The sequence below is a fragment of the Lathamus discolor genome, chromosome 6, assembly GCF_037157495.1.
Source record: "Lathamus discolor isolate bLatDis1 chromosome 6, bLatDis1.hap1, whole genome shotgun sequence".
Lineage (NCBI taxonomy): Eukaryota > Metazoa > Chordata > Aves > Psittaciformes > Psittacidae > Lathamus > Lathamus discolor.
In genome coordinates, this window is record NC_088889.1 from 73,931,369 (window position 1) to 73,951,405 (window position 20,037).

General features: G+C 47.9%; 1 protein-coding gene across 1 annotated transcript in view; it reads right to left on the bottom strand.

Moving 5' to 3' along the window:
* The window catches only part of RAB40C (RAB40C, member RAS oncogene family), a 39,239-nt gene that overhangs the window by 12,318 nt on the left and 6,884 nt on the right, over nt 1–20,037 (bottom strand). Inside the window, exons 3-4 of the mRNA XM_065683621.1 lie at nt 6,866–6,926; nt 4,002–4,062 (exon numbers count right to left, since the gene is read on the bottom strand). Of these exons, the coding sequence (XP_065539693.1) occupies nt 4,002–4,062; nt 6,866–6,926 (122 nt within the window). The remainder of the gene's footprint in view (nt 1–4,001; nt 4,063–6,865; nt 6,927–20,037) is intronic.

Here is a 20,037-nt window from a genome sequence, read left to right on the forward strand (position 1 = left end):
AAGCTCCAGACTTCTTCAGTTTACTCTGCAGGTCATAACACTACTGGGTTTCCATCTTCACCCTCCCTGACTCTGCAGTCACCACAACATGTCCTGCAGTCTACCAGCCCCACCAGTGCCTAGAGGCCCAGTGCTCTGCTATCCCAAACACAACTGCTCCTCTTTTGCCTTGAAGTGAGACCCCAAAGCAATGGGGTGAGGACCTGCTGGCCCAGCAGACCCTAAGAGGAAAGGGATCATGAAAGCAGTTGTGATAAGAAAGCAGCAACTCAAATCCCAGGGAAGCAAGAAGAGAAAAGGAGTATGGTCCCAGGCACTCCAGTACACCACAAGCCTCTCTGCCTTTGAGCCAAAGAGCTCATTGTATCTCCGATGTGATCAGATCAGCCACGCAGGGCAGGGAGGGAAGGCAGGACACATCTGTGATCCTCACAGCAAAACCTGAGGCAAGCATGGCTGAAAGAAGGGACCAATCCTCATTTGAAGCCAGCTTATCCAGAGCAGTGAAGCTGTTTAACTTTGGCTGTTTTCAAGAGGAAGATGTTTCTGCTGAACATGAAAGCCACATGTAGCCAGGCAAGTGGTGTGGAGTCTACGCTGGGGAAGGCATTGAGGTGCTCAAGAAGAGTCTGTTCACTGAGGAGGGATGATTTACCAATGCATGAGGCTGTGCTGGGGGTACAGAACTCCCAAGAAGGTCTGCTCCCTGCCTGGTAACTTTTTACGTGTCCCAACGCCACCAGGGTTTGCTTAAGAAGGCTCAATTTTTATCATTACACTTGAGAAACAATGTGTGCAAGTCAAGTGTGCTTCCCTTACTTGGAGGCACTTTTCCTACCAGGTATTCTCTTAAGCATTGGCTGCTCTGAGAGAAGCACCCTGCTCTCAGCCACCCGTGTAAGGGCTGCAGGATGCTGAGGCCTCCTCCTCTCACAGCTAATCTGCCAAACTCCTCTCTGGAAACACTTTCTTCAAGCTCCCCTTGTGCTCCTTAAGTTCGGAGTCTCAGTCCTCTACTCACTGAGAACCTTCTGCTAATTTCAGTGTGAAGGTGCTCATAGTCAGCTGATACCAAGCCATTCTTGTACATTCTTGTTGCAAGTTAAATAGAGCTTTTCCCACCCTGGCACCTCTCTTCTCTGCAATATTTATTCTTCCTGAGGTTTTGGGTTGTTATGTTAAAAAAAAAAAAAAAATAAAATCACAACTTCTCTTGCCTCCAACTGGATTTGCATCAGGTTTCTTACAGCAGAAGTCCTGACGCCTGACGACACCAAGACAGCAGACAGGAAGGCAGACAGCTGAAGCAAAGAAGTGGGCAAGCAGCATTAAATACATCTTGAAGAAATAAGAGAACTCGGGAGCATTTTATCTCCTTTCCCCTGACACCACACTGGGTTAAGTTGTCCTTATGGTAATGCTGTGCCAGAAGTTAGTTACTGCACACTGAAAATAACTGGAGGTGTTGGTGTCCATTCCTGCAGTCACAAAGGCATTTGATATGCAAAACAGTCCTCTTGCTTTGCTTAACCATGGAGAGTTTAAATTACGACACTGTCCTCATCCACTGAAAGATGTGGCGAGTTATTGAAGAGAGACAGTATCTGTGCTCCTGCTAACAGAGGAGTATTGCTGTATCACCACATGGGAGCCAGTCACTTGGTGCTGAAACATTTTACCAACCCACCTGAAGAAGACAGTACAAGGACCCTGGTCATTAGCCTGCAAGAGGCTTTGGATGCCAGAGAAGGAGTCTTCATCAGGGACTGTGGCAACAGGACAAGGGGTGATGGGTTCAAACTTAAACAGGGAAAGTTCAGGTTAAATATAAGACAGCAGTTCTTCCCTGTGAGGGTGCTGAGGCGCTGGCACAGGGTGCCCAGAGAAGCTCTGGCTGCCCCATCCCTGGCAGTGTTCAAGGCCAGGTTGGATGGGGCTTGGAGCAACCTGGTCTAGTGGAAGGTGTCTCTGTCCACGGAAGGGGGTTGGGACTGGATGGTCTTAAGGTCCTTCCCAACCCTAACTATTCTATGATTCTAAGAAGCACTCACTTTTTACTGTGCTCATTTCATGAATACTTTCAGAGGGCAGTGGAGACATCTAACTTAGGAACTCGCCCTCCTCCTGCTTGCTGTTTAGGGCTATTTTGTTGGGTTTAAAGGCAAAGGTTGACTATTTTGGAAAAAATCATGATTAAGGCATCACAGTGGTGCTTTGGAAAAGGCATCTGTTAAGCAGAATGCAGGCTTTGAGGGAAAGGCATAAGCTACACCTAACTGTGCAAGCAAGCTCCATCCTCTAGCATTCAGCTGTAAAGTATTTGGGTTACAGGTCCCTCTGCCTGGCTGAGGAGGGTTATTGAGAACATCTCTCAGACCCCTTGGGAAAGACAAGCAGGCAAGATGGACCAGGCAAGGTTTGCAGATGTTCACAGAGTCAAACACTGGTTTAGGTTGGAAGGGACCTTAAAGCTCATTCAGTGCCAACCTGCTGCCACAGGCAAGGACACCTTCCACTAGACCAGGTTGCTTCAAGTCCCATTCAACCTGGCCTTGAACACTGCTCTCAAATGATATGAGCTTTAAAATGATATTTCTGGACACAGCAGATGGGAAGCCAGTTTGATCTGGGCATGTGATACAGGTCTCAGAAGAAGACTGACAGAAGCTTTGTGGTCATCAGAAAACTCCACTGACCAATTCTGTTCATTTCTCACTGAGAAGGAAAGGGACACAGTCTCCAGACCACAGCTTATATTAGGATTGGAGCTCTAGATTTTTTCTGAGATGTATTAAAGGCAGAGGGAAGCTCAAACTCACACAAGGGACCAAGCATGCAAATGGGAGGTCCCATACACTCCCACTGCAGAAGGAACGCTCCAACACTCCTGGTCCTGCACCTCTGCAAGCACTAGGAAATCGGCCTCTACTTCAAAGGAGCAGCCTTAAGGCACCCACACCACCAGAGATGTGCACAAACAAGAACAATTGATACACTGGAGGAGATATCAGTCCATCCCAGGTGAAGTGCTCTCATGTTTATGGCACAAGGGAATTTGCACAAAACCTTGAGAGCAGGATGCATTTTGTCAGTTAGCAAAGCAAAGGTCCACAGCTACAAAGAGCAAAAAGCCAAGAGCAATACCGACAAGAGCTTGAATAGGTGTGGCAATGTTTCCAAAAGGCTGGGAATCCACTACGACACTGGCAGTCAGCAGGCTGTTATATAGCTTCTGACTCTTAGTGGCTAAGAGAGCAGGAATTTGCTCCAAAGTTTTCACATTTGGAAACAAAAGGGAAAATACAGTAGTTCATTTAACTTATGGAGACTTTATCCTGGAGGGATCCTTACTAAGAGGATGACATTAAACTGTAAGAAAGCACTATTACCCAAGAGCAGATTTTCAGAGGACCATGAGATTCGGCTGTTCAGAATCTAGATGCTATTCTGGAGCAGGGCCCAAAGGAGAAACTCAACATGTAATGTTCTCTCTCATGCTTTAAGGCACATACTTCACAATCTAATTGAGCTGCTCTAGTTTCAAGTCTGCACCAAACATGCCAGTAGGAGCCACTCTATTTTTGGAACTGACATGAAGGCAACACAGGCTGGAAGAACTCCACTGGGAAAGCCAGTGTCATGTTTAAACTAATTTGACAAACCTCAGAAAGCATGAGCTCCCACACTAAAGCTAAGGCAGATCTAGAGCTCCAATTGCCTCGTCCTCTATAACCCCATAGCCTCAGCTCCTCTCTAGAAATTAATACTGAATACAGTCTGTAACAACCCTTTCCTGTAGGAGTGTAGGGAGGTCATTTCCTCTCCTCTCTCCCACTATTTCATAAAGAGAGAATTCCAGGCAGCAAGATGACACGCAGTATCCCTTGGCATCTAGAGATCCCATTCTTTCGATGATTGATATGTTCCTCTTCAGAGCTCTTCACTATGGCATGAAAGATTTTTACAGCCTAAAGAAAAAGCAAGTGCACAGAGTGACTTACCTGGGCTCCTCTAGAGTAAGATCTGAAAATGGTGCAAAATCTTCCTTGCCCTGATGTGTCCCTGCAACAAAGAAAAGTTACAGTTATGAAATTTGGAGAGTCGAATCCCAAACTGCACATCTCCTGTTGGACCTGAACAAAAAGAAACAAAAAACTCAGTGTGGATCTTCACAAATCTGTAGAACACACATGGTACCCAGACTGCTCTGCATGGTGCTTTAGGGGAAGACCCAGTGGGCTCATCACCACCTCTGGTTATAGTCACACTCCAGAGGTCCTCAATGTCATCATGCTTCTCATGGAGAAGCTATAAACCAAAACAACTCCGCTTCAGCACTACCTTACAATATATGAGGATACAAGTCATTCTGATCCCTTGGGCAAAGGATTTTCTCTATTTCCCTACAGTCCATGGAAGTTTAAAGTCAGAGTGGGACTGTAGACCTCTCCTAGCTGGGAAGAACAGCTAACCTAGAATAAAATGAACATAACTGCTCTAGACAGGAGAAATTCATAGAATCCCAGACTGGTTTGGGTTGGAAGGGACCTTAAAGCTCATCCAGTTCCAACCCCCTGACACAGGCAGGGACACCTTCCACTAGAGCAGGTTGGTCCAAGCCCCATCCAACCTGGCCTTGAACACTGCCAGGGATGGGGCAGCCACAGCTTCTCTGGGCTCCCGGTGCCAGCACCTCACCACCCTCACAGGGAAGAAGATGATTAAGGGAGTGGAACACCTCCCTTATGAGGAGAGGCTGAGGGAGCTGGGTCTCTTTAGCTTGGAGAAGAGGAGACTGAGGGGTGACCTCATCAGTGTTTACAAATATGTAAAGGGTGGGTGTCAGGATGATGGAGCTAGGCTTTTTTCAGTGATATCCAGTGATAGGACAAGGGGCAATGGGTGTAAACTGGAGCATAGGAAGTTCCACGTTAACATCAGGAAGAACTTCTTTACTGTAAGAGTGACAGAGCACTGGAACAGGTTGCCCAGGGGGGTTGTGGAGTCTCCTACATTGGAGATATTCAAGGCCCGCCTGGACAAGTTCCTGTGTGATGTACTGTAGGTTACCCTGCTCTTGCAGGGGGGTTGGACTAGATGATCTTTTGAGGTCCTTTCCAACCCTTGGGATTCTGTGATTCTGCCTAAGAGCTCATCTCAGTCTCCCCTCTGTCAGGTTAAAGTGGGGTTTTCCTGTTTAAATTGTCTTGCACTATATAGTTCCACTTATTTTTCAAAGCACATATTAACAAAAAATTAAATGAAGTATCTCTATACCCAGATCTCCAACAGATCTGGTCACTCACACCCTGCAGAGAGCTCAGGAACAGGACTAGGGAACAGCACTTCTAGCCCACTGTGACAGTAAAGGACTATTCAGTTACTATCCTTTGTCCTGACTGCAGGTCTTGACATGGTAAGTAACTCTGACTACAACACCAGCACCTCCCAGTGCCTGCAGGAACATATGGACAGCAAGCCAGGGCCCAGCACACTGGTTTAACCTCTATATACAGAAATGCATCAGGGTAATCCAAGACACATGATGATGTTTGTCATATCTATTCACTGGACAGGAAAAGATATTAAAAAACCACACTAACGGCCTCTGAGAAGCCTAATGAATCCCTCAGCTCCAAAGTTGCACCAGCTATACGAAAAAGGCTCTGATCCCAAGTTCAGGGTAGTCATTCTTTCAGATCTAAAGCTTTCTGGGATCATATTATTGGTTCTATATATCAATCTCACAGTCTGTGCTTACATCTCCTTCTCCCTGACAATCAAGTGTTGGGTCGCACAAGGAAAGTAATCATGAGAGATTATATTAACAGTATAAAAAGAAGGTTTCAAGAGGGAAGCAGTAACCACACACTTGGGGCTGAAATGTTAAAAAAAGACATCTTCTGTGATCTTACAAGAGAGAGAAAAAGCATCTAAGTGACACACATAAACATATAAGCTAGAAGAGATAAATTAGCTGCTTCTGTTCTTTTGTAAGAAAAATGAGGCCATTCAGCTTCAGAAAGCAGGGATATAATTAAACCATAATACTATACCCAGCCTCACCTCTCTCAGCTGAGGCTGAGACCATGGTGTTCATTCCTATTGAACAATTCACACAGATCACTAGTATTCCTGTTACTTGATACAAGCATTGGTAAAAGGACTATTTAACTTCACAGTGTAGGGCCTGTGTCATTCCTTAGCAGACCAGGTGAAACCCACAATAGGGGCAGGCTGCCCATCCTTTTCCAGCTCCAGGATTGCTGTGTCAGCTTCTCAGCAGGTTAAACCTCAGACAGTGCTCTGCCAGGAGGACTCCAGCTCTCCCTCCGGTGCCCACAGATAAGGCAGGGGTGTTATCCTCCTATGCAGCATCCTCCCACCTCCATCCCAGTGTCAGGTCACTCTGCTCTCCAGGGCTTTGCCATACTCTGACATGAACTGTGAGGTCTAGTCACTGCTCTTTAATACTGAAGTCACTGAGAAACACCCAGGTGTGAAGGAACTAAGGGTTCCACCTGTTGTTTTCTCGTCCTTCTCTTGTCTATATTTCTCTATCCTAGGATATCAAGAGAGTCCAGTATTGCTTCTGAAACAGTACCATTCCCGTAATGATTGAGAGCTGTATGGGGACATGTTGGAGAAAGACTGAAATTGGACTATTCCAAAGAACAGCATGAAGTTTGTGGTACTCTATCAATGGAAGGAGGTCTTGTTTTGTTCATGTAACTCACTGGTGGGAGCAGCTAGCAAGCCTCACTGCACACCTGGGATGTTCTGAGCTTTCTGCAGCTCAGTTCAACATCCCACAGCAGCACCGTAGCCTTTGCCTTCGCAGCCAAAGCAGCTCAGAAACACTCACCAGAGTTCCAGCTTGACCCTTCTGCCGTCCAACAAGATAGTAGTGGTCTTGTAGTCAATTCCTGAAAGGAAACCAATAAAAAGCTGAGCAAACACTGAGTAGGTCTTCAGAGATGGAAAAGAGATCTGCTCTGACCATCCAAGTCTATCATTCTGTGCTTACAGAAAGTGGTGTTTTCTCCCCCTTTCTCTATTGTGTGTTTGGGAAGGGCTACAGACACTTGACAGAAATAGAGCTCTGCTTCAAGACAAAGACTACTCTTCTGGAGCTCTATCCCTCCTCCCTAAAAATACAGTTAAACCCTAGATTACTTCTTACTTCTCCATTGTTGGATAAAATCTCTCAGGACTCGAGCTGTAGGAGATCTGCAGCAGTATCCAAAGGGACAGTGTTAAACTGCAGACTTTTTTTTTTGGGGGGGGGAGGGGGAAGGGAGGCTATGTGAGCCAACCAACAATTTAGAAGCACAACTTCAAAATTAGTCTGCAGAGCCACCATCTCAACAAACATCACTGCCTGAAAGAGTCAAAGGACATTCTGGGAGGTGGGAAAACTGAAAGCCCATGCTGTTTCTTCACAGAATCCCAGACTGGTTTGGGCTGGAAGGGACCTTAAAGCTCATCCAGTTCCAACCCCATGCCATGGGCAGGGACACCTTCCACTAGACCAGGTTGCGCCAAGCCCCCTCCAGCCTGGCCTCGAACACTGCCAGGGATGGGGCAGCCACAGCTTCTCTGGGCACCCTGTGCCAGCGCCTCAGCACCCTCACAGGGAAGAGCTTCTGCCTAAGAGCTCATCTCAGTCTCCTCTCTATCAGGTTAAAGCCATTCCCCCTTGGCCTGTCCTTCCAGGCCCTTGTCCAAAGCCCCTCTCCAGGTTTCTTGTAGCCCCTTTAGGCACTGGAGCTGCTCTAAGGTCTCCCCAGAACCAAGAGAAGGCTCTGGGGAAACCTTAGAGCAGCTCTCACTGCCTGAAGAGGACAAGCCCAGCTCTCTCAGCCTAGCTCCAGAGCAGAGGTTCTTCTTGCAGGCAGCTCTTTGTTGGGTATCTTACAGAGTCAGTTAACACAGAAAGCACTCCCCTACATCGTGGCTAAGACGGTAGCAGGACAATGGCTTCTCATAGAGCCACAGTACCAGAGTAGCATCAGACCCTCCAAACCACAGCACAGGCTGCGCCAACAAGCAGCTCATTTGCACAAGAGGTTCCCAACATCTTGGCTACAAGAGTTTGCTACAAACTGCGAACAACCTCCCATCTCCTTCCTTACAGCCTGGGCTCAGAAACGGCCTCAGGGCACCAAGAGTCCAGGAAAAGCATCTTCTCTGCAAGCTCCAGTAAAGAAGCTTCAAGAGCATTGCAGTTGCTTAAACAAAGCAATGTACACCATCACTGCACACCCACTAAAGGATAAACTCATTTAGAATCATCTTTAATAAAGCAGAGCTGCTCCACTCTGATTAGATCAACTCTAATTTTTCCTCTTGCCAACTGATATCAAAGTTTGAATCCTTAATAAAAACCCATGGCTGTGTTACAGCATGCACTTCCCTGTTCCTGGAAGGAGAATACTGCCCTGATAACAAAACATACACGTTTGTCAATAAAGCAAAAGGATTTTTCTGAGTCATCACCATGAGCTCCCTGTTAGTGAAACACAAATTAGATTTCAGCCTTCACAGGGTGCTATAAAAGGCAATAAAGACAATTACCTTAAATTCCAACTATTTCTAGTGCTTTAGCACAGAAAATAGAGAGTTTATGTTTTATCTTCCTCTGGAGACAAGTGAATGATCTGTATTTATTTGCAGGAGGATATAAACCTACCTCATCCCCCAGGATGGGGAACAGCAGTGGGAGCAAGCCTGCACTGCAAGCAGGAGGGAGCATTCACACATCTCCCCCTCCAGTTCCGGAACCAGGATCATTTCCCAGCACAGGCTGTTAGGGAAGCAGCTAACTGAGCCCACTGCCCTGTTTCAGATGCAAGACTATCCTTCAGGCAAAACTGTCCCTCACAGGGAAGAGATTCTGCCTAAGAGCTCATCTCAGTCTCCCCTCTGGCAGGTTAAAGCCATTCCCCCTTGGCCTGTCCCTACAGGCCCTTGTCCAAAGCCCCTCTCCAGCTTTCTTGTAGCCCCTTTAGGCACTGGAGCTGCTCTAAGGTCTCCCCTTAAGAAGCCTTCTCTTCTCCAGGCTGAACCAGCCCAGCTCTCTTAGCCTGGCTCCAGAGCAGAGCTGCTCCAGCTCTTCCAGCATCTCCATGGCCTCCTCTGGACTTGCTCCAACAGCTCCACATCCCTCTTGTGCTGCTGCCCCAGAGCTGGATCAGGACTGCAGGGGGGGGGTTCCCCAGAGCGCAGAAGAGGGGGAGAATCCCCTCCCTTGACCTGCTGCTCACGCTCTGGGGATGCAGCCCAACACACGGCAGGTTCTGGGCTCAAGCACATGCTGCTAGCTTCTACCTCTTAAATGCACTCATTAGGCTGGGCAGTGAGCATGGAACCTATATCCCCATTGGGAACAGGGCTTCCCCATTGCAAATACACAGTTCAGTCACCACAGCAATGCTTTAAATGCCCATTTTTTCCATGCCCATCTGAAACTACACCACATACAGAGCAACTCTGCTGTTTGGCCATGACAATACACCATGACCTATGCAAGCAACCAGCAGAAAAACTTCCTGACCTCCTACTCAACTGCTCCTCACTCCAAAGACACACCGGGAAAATAAAGAGGCATAGCAGAAGGCCTTCATGTCCTTCACAGTGATGTTTATGTTCAGAAGAGTGGGTATGTGACCTGGAGGAAGCAGGAGGTGCATGGCTGGGGACAGAGGGCCATAGCAGCCACTACAAGCCACCATTGCACAGCATGACAGTGCTGGCAGAAGAAGCCCTGCCTGTGCTGCACCAGGGCTGCACCTCTGCCTCTTCACTTCAAGCAGCCCAGATACCAGTAAAGGGAAGTTTGTAACATTTCATTTCTGTAGTTTTCTCTGTGGTTTCTCCCACCTGAGGACCACCTCTGCTTGCTGGCAGCACAGCTCATTGCGAGACTGACATTGCAAGACTGACATTCATCCTCTGCCAGGAAGTGCTTTTATCCCCCAGAAGAGATGTGCTGCTACAAACCCCATGCGATGCTCCTGGGGCAGAGGCAGCACCAGCAAAACAGTCAGTGGCCAGCAGCAGCCACCTCCATAGCCCTGCCTGGCCCCTGGGGCATGCAGTACTGCAGGGAAAGCAGACAGGCTTAACCATAGAATCATAGAATAGTTAGGGTTGGAAAGGACCTTAAGATCATCTAGTTCCAACCCCCCTGCCATAGGCAGGGACACCTCACATTAAACCATGTCACCCAAGGCTTTGTCCAACCTGGCCTTGAACACTGCCAGGGATGGAGCACTCACAACCTCCCTGGGCAACCCATTCCAGGGCCTCACCACCCTCACAGTGAAGAACTTCCTCCTTATATCCAATCTAAACTTCCCCTGTTTAAGTTTTAACCCGTTACCCCTTGTCCTGTCACTACAGTCCCTAGTGAAGAGTCCTTCTCCAGCATCCCTATAGGCCCCTTCAGATACTGGAAAGCTGCTATGAGGTCTCCACACAGCCACCTCTTCTCCAGGCTGAACAGCCCCAACTTTCTCAGCCTGTCTTCATACGGGAGGTGCTCCAGTCCCCTGATCATCCTCGTGGCCCTCCTCTGGACTTGTTCCAACAGTTCCATGTCCTTTTTATGTTGAGGACACCAGAACTGCACACAATACTCCAGGTGAGGTCTCACAAGAGCAGAGTAGAGGGGCAGGATCACCTCCTTCGACTTGCTGGTCATGCTCCTTTTGATTCAGCTCAGGATATGATCGGCTTTCTGGGCTGCGAGCTGAAAGCTTACGTTATACCAACCCATCTCTTTGTGGACCAGTACCTAGCATGATGCAACAAAATGAATGAGGCTTGGAAAACAAGTCTGGGCTGTTCTCTCAGGTTGAACAGTCCAGCAAAACTCTGCTTGTTTTCCAGCCCTGCTTTAGACTCCTACTAGAGCTGATGCCATCTCAAGCCCACATCTTGACCTGGCACAGGGTGCTCTGCAAAGAGATCTGCTGTCACTGAGCCTGATGTCAGACACCTGATTCCTCTCTGCAGAGCCGGGTTTCACACTCCTGGGCAACACTCCAAGGAATTCCAAACCTTTATTTCTTTTGCCAGTTCCAAACCTAATCAAGCAAGCAAGCCATTTTCCCATGGGAATCCGGAGAATGTGTTATAGGAAACTCTGACCTCTTCCAAATTACTCATGGGGAGCACATCACACTTTGCATCATCATGAGGTGTAAAACCCCACACCCAACCTTAGCTGGGTTAGAACTTTCACCCAAACATTACACCAGATGTGACCAGGGAAAGTAAAACTGCTCCAAAAGAAAGGACCATTTCCTTCCAGCACTTGACACTACTTCGCATCAGGCTGTCTGTCTCCCTTCCTATTAGGAATCTGTGGCTCTGCCTAGCCCCCAAACAGCATCTGCATGAGCAGCAGCAAGAAAACTCAACAGAGGAGGCCAAGGCAGGGACCTGGAAGTGGCATTAGGAAAGGGAGAAAGCCAAGGGAGATACATACTTCGTGCTACTCTTGGGTTCTCCCTTTAAACAGATTAGTATCTCAAGAAAATGGCTTTAAATAGCTCAAGCTAACAAGGCTCTATCAATATTTACTACTGTAAGCACAGGAGCTTCCTGGCTTTGTGTAAGTCTTTTTTTAGAGAAAAGGAGACAATTTTGCAGTTGCCAACCCTCAGAATACTCTGCCCTAATGCCTGGGCAGGGACAGGAGGGTCACCCCCCTCAAAAAGGCTGATTTGAGCAAAACCTTACAGAAGTAAGGGCACTACGAGACTATTTCCTCCTTCAGCCTTCTAGGATCTGGGTTGGAGAGGTTCCAGCTCTCAGTGTGATGCTAGAGCCAATACTACATCTTGGGTTATTGAACAAGACCAAGTGTCCTCCTCTGGAGATGCTCTAATGATCTAACACTTCACTGCACCTACACAGATACCAATAGGTACAACTATGGCTCATACCATGACAGAGGAATGAAGGGACTCACCCCACATTAAAAGCAGGTTTTTCCTGCAATCTTCCTTGAAGGCTGGGCTGCAGCAGCAACACCTCCAGTTTGCAGCTGCAGAGCCTTTTAGAAGAACATAGTTTACTCCCAATCTGGGGCAGAAGAGATTCCAGGTGACGCTCAACAATCTCTTCCCAAAGGAAAAACCTCTTTCAACTCCTGACTGAAACACTGCTAGAGTTTTAAGACAAGCTCACTGTCCCGCCCAGAGACACTCCACTTACCACTTAGAATCATTTACTGTTTGTGTGAATCAGCCTGGCCAAAGATGCTTTTGCCACCTCATTTCTTAACTGAGTTTTGTGCTTGTGGGAGCTGGGAATCCACCACCTCACTTTCTGTTAGTCCACCCACAACAAAACCCAGTGCATGTTATTTGAACTTCATTCAAAATATCACCAGTTCTCCCATTAGTACAACCAAAGCCACCACACTACAACTATCTAACTGAAAATGCTGGATTTTCCCCCAAAGAACCCCCAGCCTCTTCTGATTTCCTAAAGATCATCAGCTCTGCTGGGCCCAGAAAAAGGACTAGAACTTCTTAAAAGGTGTTCCTAAAAGGTCTTCTTAAAGGTTTGCTGCATTGACCAGTAACTGCTGGAAGAGGGAGAGCACAGGGCTGGAATAAAATATAACAGAGAATACACATAAAATCTTTAACTTGCTGAGATTTCACAGTAAACTCAAGTAAGCAGCTATGAGGAGCTGGAGGTGCTCCCTGGCATTCAAGAGATCCTCAGGAGAAAGTGATGCAGGGCTCTGTGAGCAGCTGGCAAATAACTAACTGCACAGTTTAAAGGCAGGCTATGATTCTAAACCAGGAAAGTATCAAACTAGTTTTTCTAACTGGGAACATCTTCCAGTCAGCATGGTGGACTTCACAGACAAACTGTGAAGAAGTTGTAACCCAAGTGTTGTGGCAATCCCTAGTTAATACAGAAGGAAGAATCAGAAGCCAGAACAATCCAGTGTGCAGCTGGTCTCAAATGCTCATTTTCACTGCCACAGAAGGAGAAAAACACCATGAAACACTTTAGAGTGGGTCAATGGATTACAAGTAATTTTGCTTCTGCCCTTTTTGCAAAAGAAACACATTAAGAATGAATCTCCAGTGGAGCTTAGAATGGGTTGCCCAGAGAAGTTGTGGCTGCCCCATCCCTGGCAGTGTTCAAGGCCAGGTGGGATGCAGCTTGGAGCAACCTGCTCTAGTGGAAGGTGTCTCTGCCCGTGGCAGGGGGTGGGAACTGGGTGAGCTTCAAGGTCCCTTCTAACCCAAACCATTCTGGGATTCTGTGATTCTCAGCAGCAGGGCTGCAAGAGCTGTGACTGAGCAGAGATGGGTAAATTTAATGGAAAACCTTTCTCAGCAGTTTAGACAGCACTGTGGATGCCAATGGGAACACTGCAACCAGCTGCAACGGTTTTGGAGAATGTAAACTATAGATGAGGGCCCTATCACCTGCCTGGTGGTCCCCTACCAGCCAGCCTCAGGAGAGCTCTGCACAGGGTGTCCCCTCCTCAGAGCCCCTCTTGCAGGGTGGCAGAGCCTGCCTGGACATCACTCAGGCATCACTCCCCAGCCTGCCACAGTCCCTCAATGCATCACTGGGGATGTGCAGGAAAGTGTGTTATCAAGTAAGGTGGCTTGTGTGTGTGTAAGATGTGAGCTGCTCCATCCCTCTCCCTCCAAAGGACTTGTGCGAACCTTCTAGCTGGACTAAAAGAGGAAAACCCAACTCATTAACCTGTGCACAGCCCAGCACAGTGACTGCTTCTGCCTGTACAACCAGCTCCCCAGTTGGAGCCCTTCTGTGCTGTGGTAAATTCAGCCTAAAGCTGTAAGTGCAGGAATTCATTTATCCCAAATGCCACCAATAGCCAAACAGTGCAAAGATGAGCCCCGATTCCCCCAAGCCTCTGGGTGTCACAGGTGTTAACTTGACCTTCCTCAGCCATAACTCACATGGCTGGGTTTGAAATGGAAAACCTTGCCCGTGTGCCCAGCTGCTTTGGAAAGCCAGAGTGACTGCAGCGTGTGATGCACACAGGGAGGGTGGCCAGCAATGGCACTGGAGGCAAATTGAACCTGGCTGGTGCTGTCACGGGGGCAAGTTAATGAAGAAAACTGACAGTAGTTTCCTGTGGGGCAGCAGAACCATCCCACATGTGACAACTGAGAGCCCAGTGGGCTGGAGTGCCACAGTTTCCCCAAAAAGAAGTGAGTGGGGATGACACCATCCCTGCTGACTGTGGAAGAAGCAACAACCAGCCAAGTCACAAAGACTCAAAGAATCTCAGACTGGTTTGGGTTGGAAGGAACCTTAAAGCTCATCCAGTTCCAACCCCCTGCCACAGGCAGGGACACCTTCCACCAGACCAGGCTGCTCCAAGCCCCATCCAACCTGGCCTTGAACACTGCCAGGGATGGGGCAGCCACAGCTTCTCTGGGCACCCTGTGCCAGCGCCTCAGCACCCTCACAGGGAAGAGCTTCTGCCTAAGAGCTCATCTCAGTCTCCCCTCTGTCAGGTTAAAGCCATTCCCCCTTGGCCTGTCCCTACAGCCCCTTGTCAAATTGTCCTTGTAAAAAAACCCTGATTAATTTAAGACACAGGCACTGGTATCTGTACTTGGAAGACGCCACCAGAGCACTACCTCCCACTGCAGCTCCTACTATGTGACTTAGAGGAGAAGTTAGTTTCTCCATCATCTGTAAATGATACCAAATAGCTCAGAAAACATGTGGTATGAGCACAGAAACACCATCTGATGACAAAAGCAAACTCAAGCTATTCACATAACAACTGATGAAGTCATCTGACCTCAAAAAGTGTGGACAGCAGCACATGAACAGCAGCAATTTAGCTCAGAGCTGCAAGCCAAGGAAAAATCCCTTCCAAACAAAACATGAGCTCATTACTTTGAGTCACTCATTCAATCACCTGCTCTTTAGACAGACAAACAACAAATTATCTCCATCTACAACAGGGTCAACAAAACACATGCTTTAAAACAAAGGTGGGTTCAGCCTGGCACTGTGTCTTTTGCTGTTCACATTTATCTTGGCAGTTTTACTTTTTTGTTTAGGGTGATGAAAGTTTCCCAAACAGCATCGCTGCAAAACCGCCCCAGCTCCTGCCTGCAGAGCTGGGGCTCAGGGTCAGAAATCACATGTTTTTCCCACTGAACTCCTGTCCTGTGCTGTAGCTGAGCCTTGGGAACAGGATCAGGAGGCCTTGGTTCTTACCAGGCACGTAAGACACCAGTGCTGCTCCTGCAAGGCGCTGGCTGGGGGACAGGGGAGACAGAAGCCATCTGCTGCCCACATCACCTCCTGCCCACAGCAGCAAACACAAAACCTGCTCATGCTGCTCAGCTCGAAGGGAGGTAATGAGGAGCTTCCAGCTATTTAACTGTGCAGCAGATGAGTTGGAGCTGGTCTGAAGCATGCAGTCCAGCCCCACGCACACAGTCAGGAGCCCACATCCCCACATGAAGCACATCACAAGAGCTCCTGCCAACTCCAGGAAGCTGCTGCGGCACTTGGCAGCTCTGCACAATACATCCAACATGCTGCCAAGCTCCTCATCCAGAGACAGATGTAGACAGAGAGAGAGAACAAATGCCTTTCCATGATGTGAACTTACCAAAATGTGTAGATCTTTTTCCCGAAAAACATCCTCCATCTTCTCCTGTACCTACTTGTACCCTATGTGAGCAGCAGGTCAAAGGAGGAGATTCCTCCCCTGTGCTGCACTCTGGGGAGACGCCCCCTGCAGTCCTGATCCAGCTCTGGGGCAGCAGCACAAGAGGGTTGTGGAGCTGTTGGAGCGAGTCCAGAGGAAGCCACGGAGATGCTGCAAGGGCTGGAGCAGCTCTGCTCTGGAGCCAGGCTGAGAGAGCTGGGCTGGTTCAGCCTGGAGAAGAGAAGGCTCCTTAAGGGGAGACCTTAGAGCAGCTTCCAGTGTCTAAAGGGGCTACAAGAAACCTGGAGAGGGGCTTTGGACAAGGGCCTGTAGGGACAGGCCAAGGGGGAATGGCTTTAACCTGCCAGAAGGGAGACTGAGATGAGCTCTTAGGCAGAAGGTTCTTCTCTGTGAGGGTGGTGAGTTCCTGCCCATGACAGGGGCTTGGAACTGGATTAGCTTTAAGGTCCCTTCCAACTCAAACCAGCCTGGGATTCTCTAAGTAGAATGTATGATGCTATTCATAATCACCTTATTGAAAGTGCTTTCGATTTAGACTGGAAGCCTGTCACACAAAGCTTTCTTGCATCAGCTTGTTCCCAAAACATCTTAATCCATAACTGAGGGCTCATAGGTGGGGATCTCAGACAAGTAAATTGCTTGCTTGGTTTTGTAACCAGCCAAAAGCAAGACACTTATTCAGAGACCTTTAGGAATCCCAGATTTGCAGAATTCCCTTGTCCACTGCCTGCCCCACAGCCTAACAGTGTTCCAACAGCAACGTGGTGCTCACAGAGGAACTCTGTTCTGCACTCATTTAAGGATGACAACAGCATTTGAAGCCAGAATCAGATCTCTTCCTAAAGCTCAAACAATTTCAGCAGACACCCAGGAAGCCACAGAAACAGTCAAATGTCAGTACAGAATGGGGTATGTTAAGTGGATTTGTGGTTTAGAAGAAAATCAAGAATGATTTTATGCACACAAGTGAGAACAAACAAAAGAGTTTCTTCATACTTCGCAGTTCAGATCTCCATAAAAACTATACAGCTGCATGCAGAAACAAAGACAGCCTGTGAGGAAAATCAGAGGGCACCATAACAATCTTCATTGTTGCTGGATCACCATAAAAACAGCGAGATACACTTGGAGAGAAAAAAATAAAGCAACACTCAAAGAAAAAAAAAGAAAAAAGGGAAAAAAAAATCCAAGTATGTGATTCTGTGATATTTTGGACAAAGAGTGGCTTGGGTTGGAAGGGACATTAAAGTCCCTCAAGCACCACCCCCCTGCCACGGGCAGGGACACCTGGATAGCTCCAAGGCCTGTCCAACCTGGCCTTGAACACAGCCAGGGATGGGGCAGCCACAGCTCCTCTGGGCACCCTGTGCCAGCGCCTCAGCACCCTCACAGGGAAGAGCTTCTGCCTAAGAGCTCATCTCAATCTCTCCTCTTGCAGCTTAAAGCCATTCCCCCATGGCCTGTCCCTATATGTCTAATATCCTGGCCTTGTAGCCATCAACCCTCCATATTTACACTTTTGAACACTGTGCATGTGAAATGTTGCTCTGTGAGCATCAGATCTTCATGGCATCATCACTGAAGCCTTCTCCGGTGCATGCCTGCTTGGGATCCTGCAGAGGCTCATGACACACATGGCAGCAGCCTCCCATCAGTGGGACACCCATCCTCTGCCCCTCCTGCCATTCACACCCACTGCTCAAGGCCACTTGGCATCTCCAGGTTTTGCCATCTCAAGGGTGACATTGGAACACGGTGGCCAGCAATGATGGAGTTGTCTCCAGACTGACTCCAGACATCCAAACACCCTGAACAAAGGCTGGGTGTAGATGGGTTAAGCACCACCAAGCATGGGTACTTTGAAAGCTCCTGGAGCACCTACAGGGACGCCAATCAGCATGAATCTCACTGGCTCTTGAATTTGGTCTCACTGCACCGACCACAAGTCCCACATCTGAAACAAACCTCTCCACACTGGAAGAACAAGGATGGCTCTGAACACTGGTTTCCATTTTGGTGTGCTGCTTTCAGCGAGAACACCACACCTCACCTCCATGGCCTGACCAACAATATAGTGCTGCCTCCACTCAACAGTCCCTCCTTGCCCTTAAAGGATCTGCCGGCAGAGCAAGCACAGCTGTATGAACCGTGCTGGCTCACAGCAGCTCTCAACAGGCCAAAATCATGTTTGGAAACCCTCCACTCACAGGCCAAATTGGAGCTTCCCAGGTCATATAATCATAGAATCAACCAGGTTGGAAAAGACCTTTAAGATCATCAAGTCCAACCATTCCCCAGCACTGCCAAGGCCACCACTAAACTGTGTCACTGAGGGCCTCATGTACACGGTTTGTGAACACCTTCAGGGATGGTGACTCCACCACTACCCTGGGCAGCCTGTTACAATGCCTGACCACCCTTTGGGGAAGCAATTGTTCCTAATATCCAGTCTAAACCTCCCATGATGCAGCTTGAGGCTATTGCCTCTTGACCTATCACTTGTTCCTTGGGAGAAGAGACCAACCATCTCCTGGTTCCATCCTCCTTTCAGGTAGTTACAAAGGTAGTTTAAGTCCTCTCCTCCTCCTGCCCTATAGCTGTTGCAGGGCAAAGGTCTCACCCCAGCTACCCTGAAGCACGACTGTTGCTGCTACCAGGAGGAAGGCAGCATTAATAATCTTTAAAATAGGACAAAAGCACTGAATTTTAACCTTGTAATACAGATGACACCTACAAGAACACCAGGTCGCCTCAAAGTAAGGGGACATTTCACAGCAAACACACGTTTGCCAGCATAGCAGCAGCACAGATACAGCTCTGGGGTCAGGTAAGATCAACCCTGCTGCATTTCACCTCCTCATGCTCTAGCGCAGACCTGTACACTGTGTCCTTACGGATTTTATCATCAGTTACTTAAGCAGTTTGAGAAGATAAGAAAAATAACAGCTCTTGGAACAATGGAAGATTGAAGTTACAGGACAGGCAAAATAGTGTTCTATTTGGTTGAGGTTTTTTCATCTAGTAGATCTCTTGTCCATTCAGCCTCCAGAACCACAGGCCAAAGGGACTACAGCCCATGCTGTTACAACTGGCACAGAAGGAAACAGAACAGAGGGCAGGTTTTGTGTACATGCCTCTGTGTGTGTGTGAAGAAAGCAATCGCCTGCAAAGAAAGGAAAGCGATCTGATAAAACCCCCAAAAAGGCCCTGGAGCTCAGAAACTGGGCTGGGAAATAAGTTAAAATGGCACCATTAAAAAAAAAAATAATTAAAAAAAGAGAATATTCCAGAGATGCACAGCACCTCTATTAGATCTTAGGCAGAAGTTCTTCCCTGTGAGGGTGCTGAGGCGCTGCACAGGGTGCCCAGGGAAGCTGTGGCTGCCCCATCCCTGGCAGTGTTCAAGGCCAGGTTGAACAGGGCTTGAAGCAACCTGCTCTTGTGAAAGGTGTCCTTGTCCATGGCAGGGGCTTGGAACTGGATGAGCTTTAAGGTTCCTTCCAACTGAAACCATGCCCTGATTTTCCAATTCTATTAAGCTGCCAGTTACGTGCAGCCTTTCAGTGTTCCCTTCTGCCTGTCTCTTCCCTAACCACTAATGGTTTAAACAGCAACTATTTTGTTTGAATCACTTGAGGATTTTTGTCCACATTTGATGCTGATACTGTAATGGCTGCAGCACTGCACAGCACACACAGGACATCAATCACTTCGGGGGTTGTATTTAGAGAAGAACAGTTGTCAAAGGTTTAAAATGATATAATATTGGCTGGCTTCCCAATGAGGTGATGGAAATGAGACAAAGAGGAGGTAGAAAAGAGGAAGACAATCTAAAAAGCTCTGACTCTGTAAAGACACTATGAGCAGACAGAGGCCCTATAGGAAGAAACAATCTTGGAGCTGATGTTGCAACCTTACTATTACTACAGCTTCTGCAGAAGCAAACAGATCTCTTTAATGGAGCCCTAGCCCTGAGCCACAACCCTCTACAACCAAGAGGAGTTTTCTTTCAGGTGAGACCCAACTCACAGAAAAGTGTTTTGCTAAAATGGAGCTGAAGATTTTCACATGGGAGCTTCCTTCCTTCTCCTCCTCTCTCTCTGCAATCAAATAGAAACCAGTATGACATAATGCTTCTGTATCACTGCTCCTTCCAAGCCAAGCCTGGGCTGCCAGAGGAAGGTGAGGGGCAAAGGGGAAAAAATGAGACTTGAGAAAGGAAGGGTGTAAAACCTTAGCTCCAAAACCATAGCTATTTTTGACTGCATCAGGAAGATGCTCCGCTCCTGCAAGAGAGGGAGGCTGGAAAATAGGGAACAGCTGGAAAC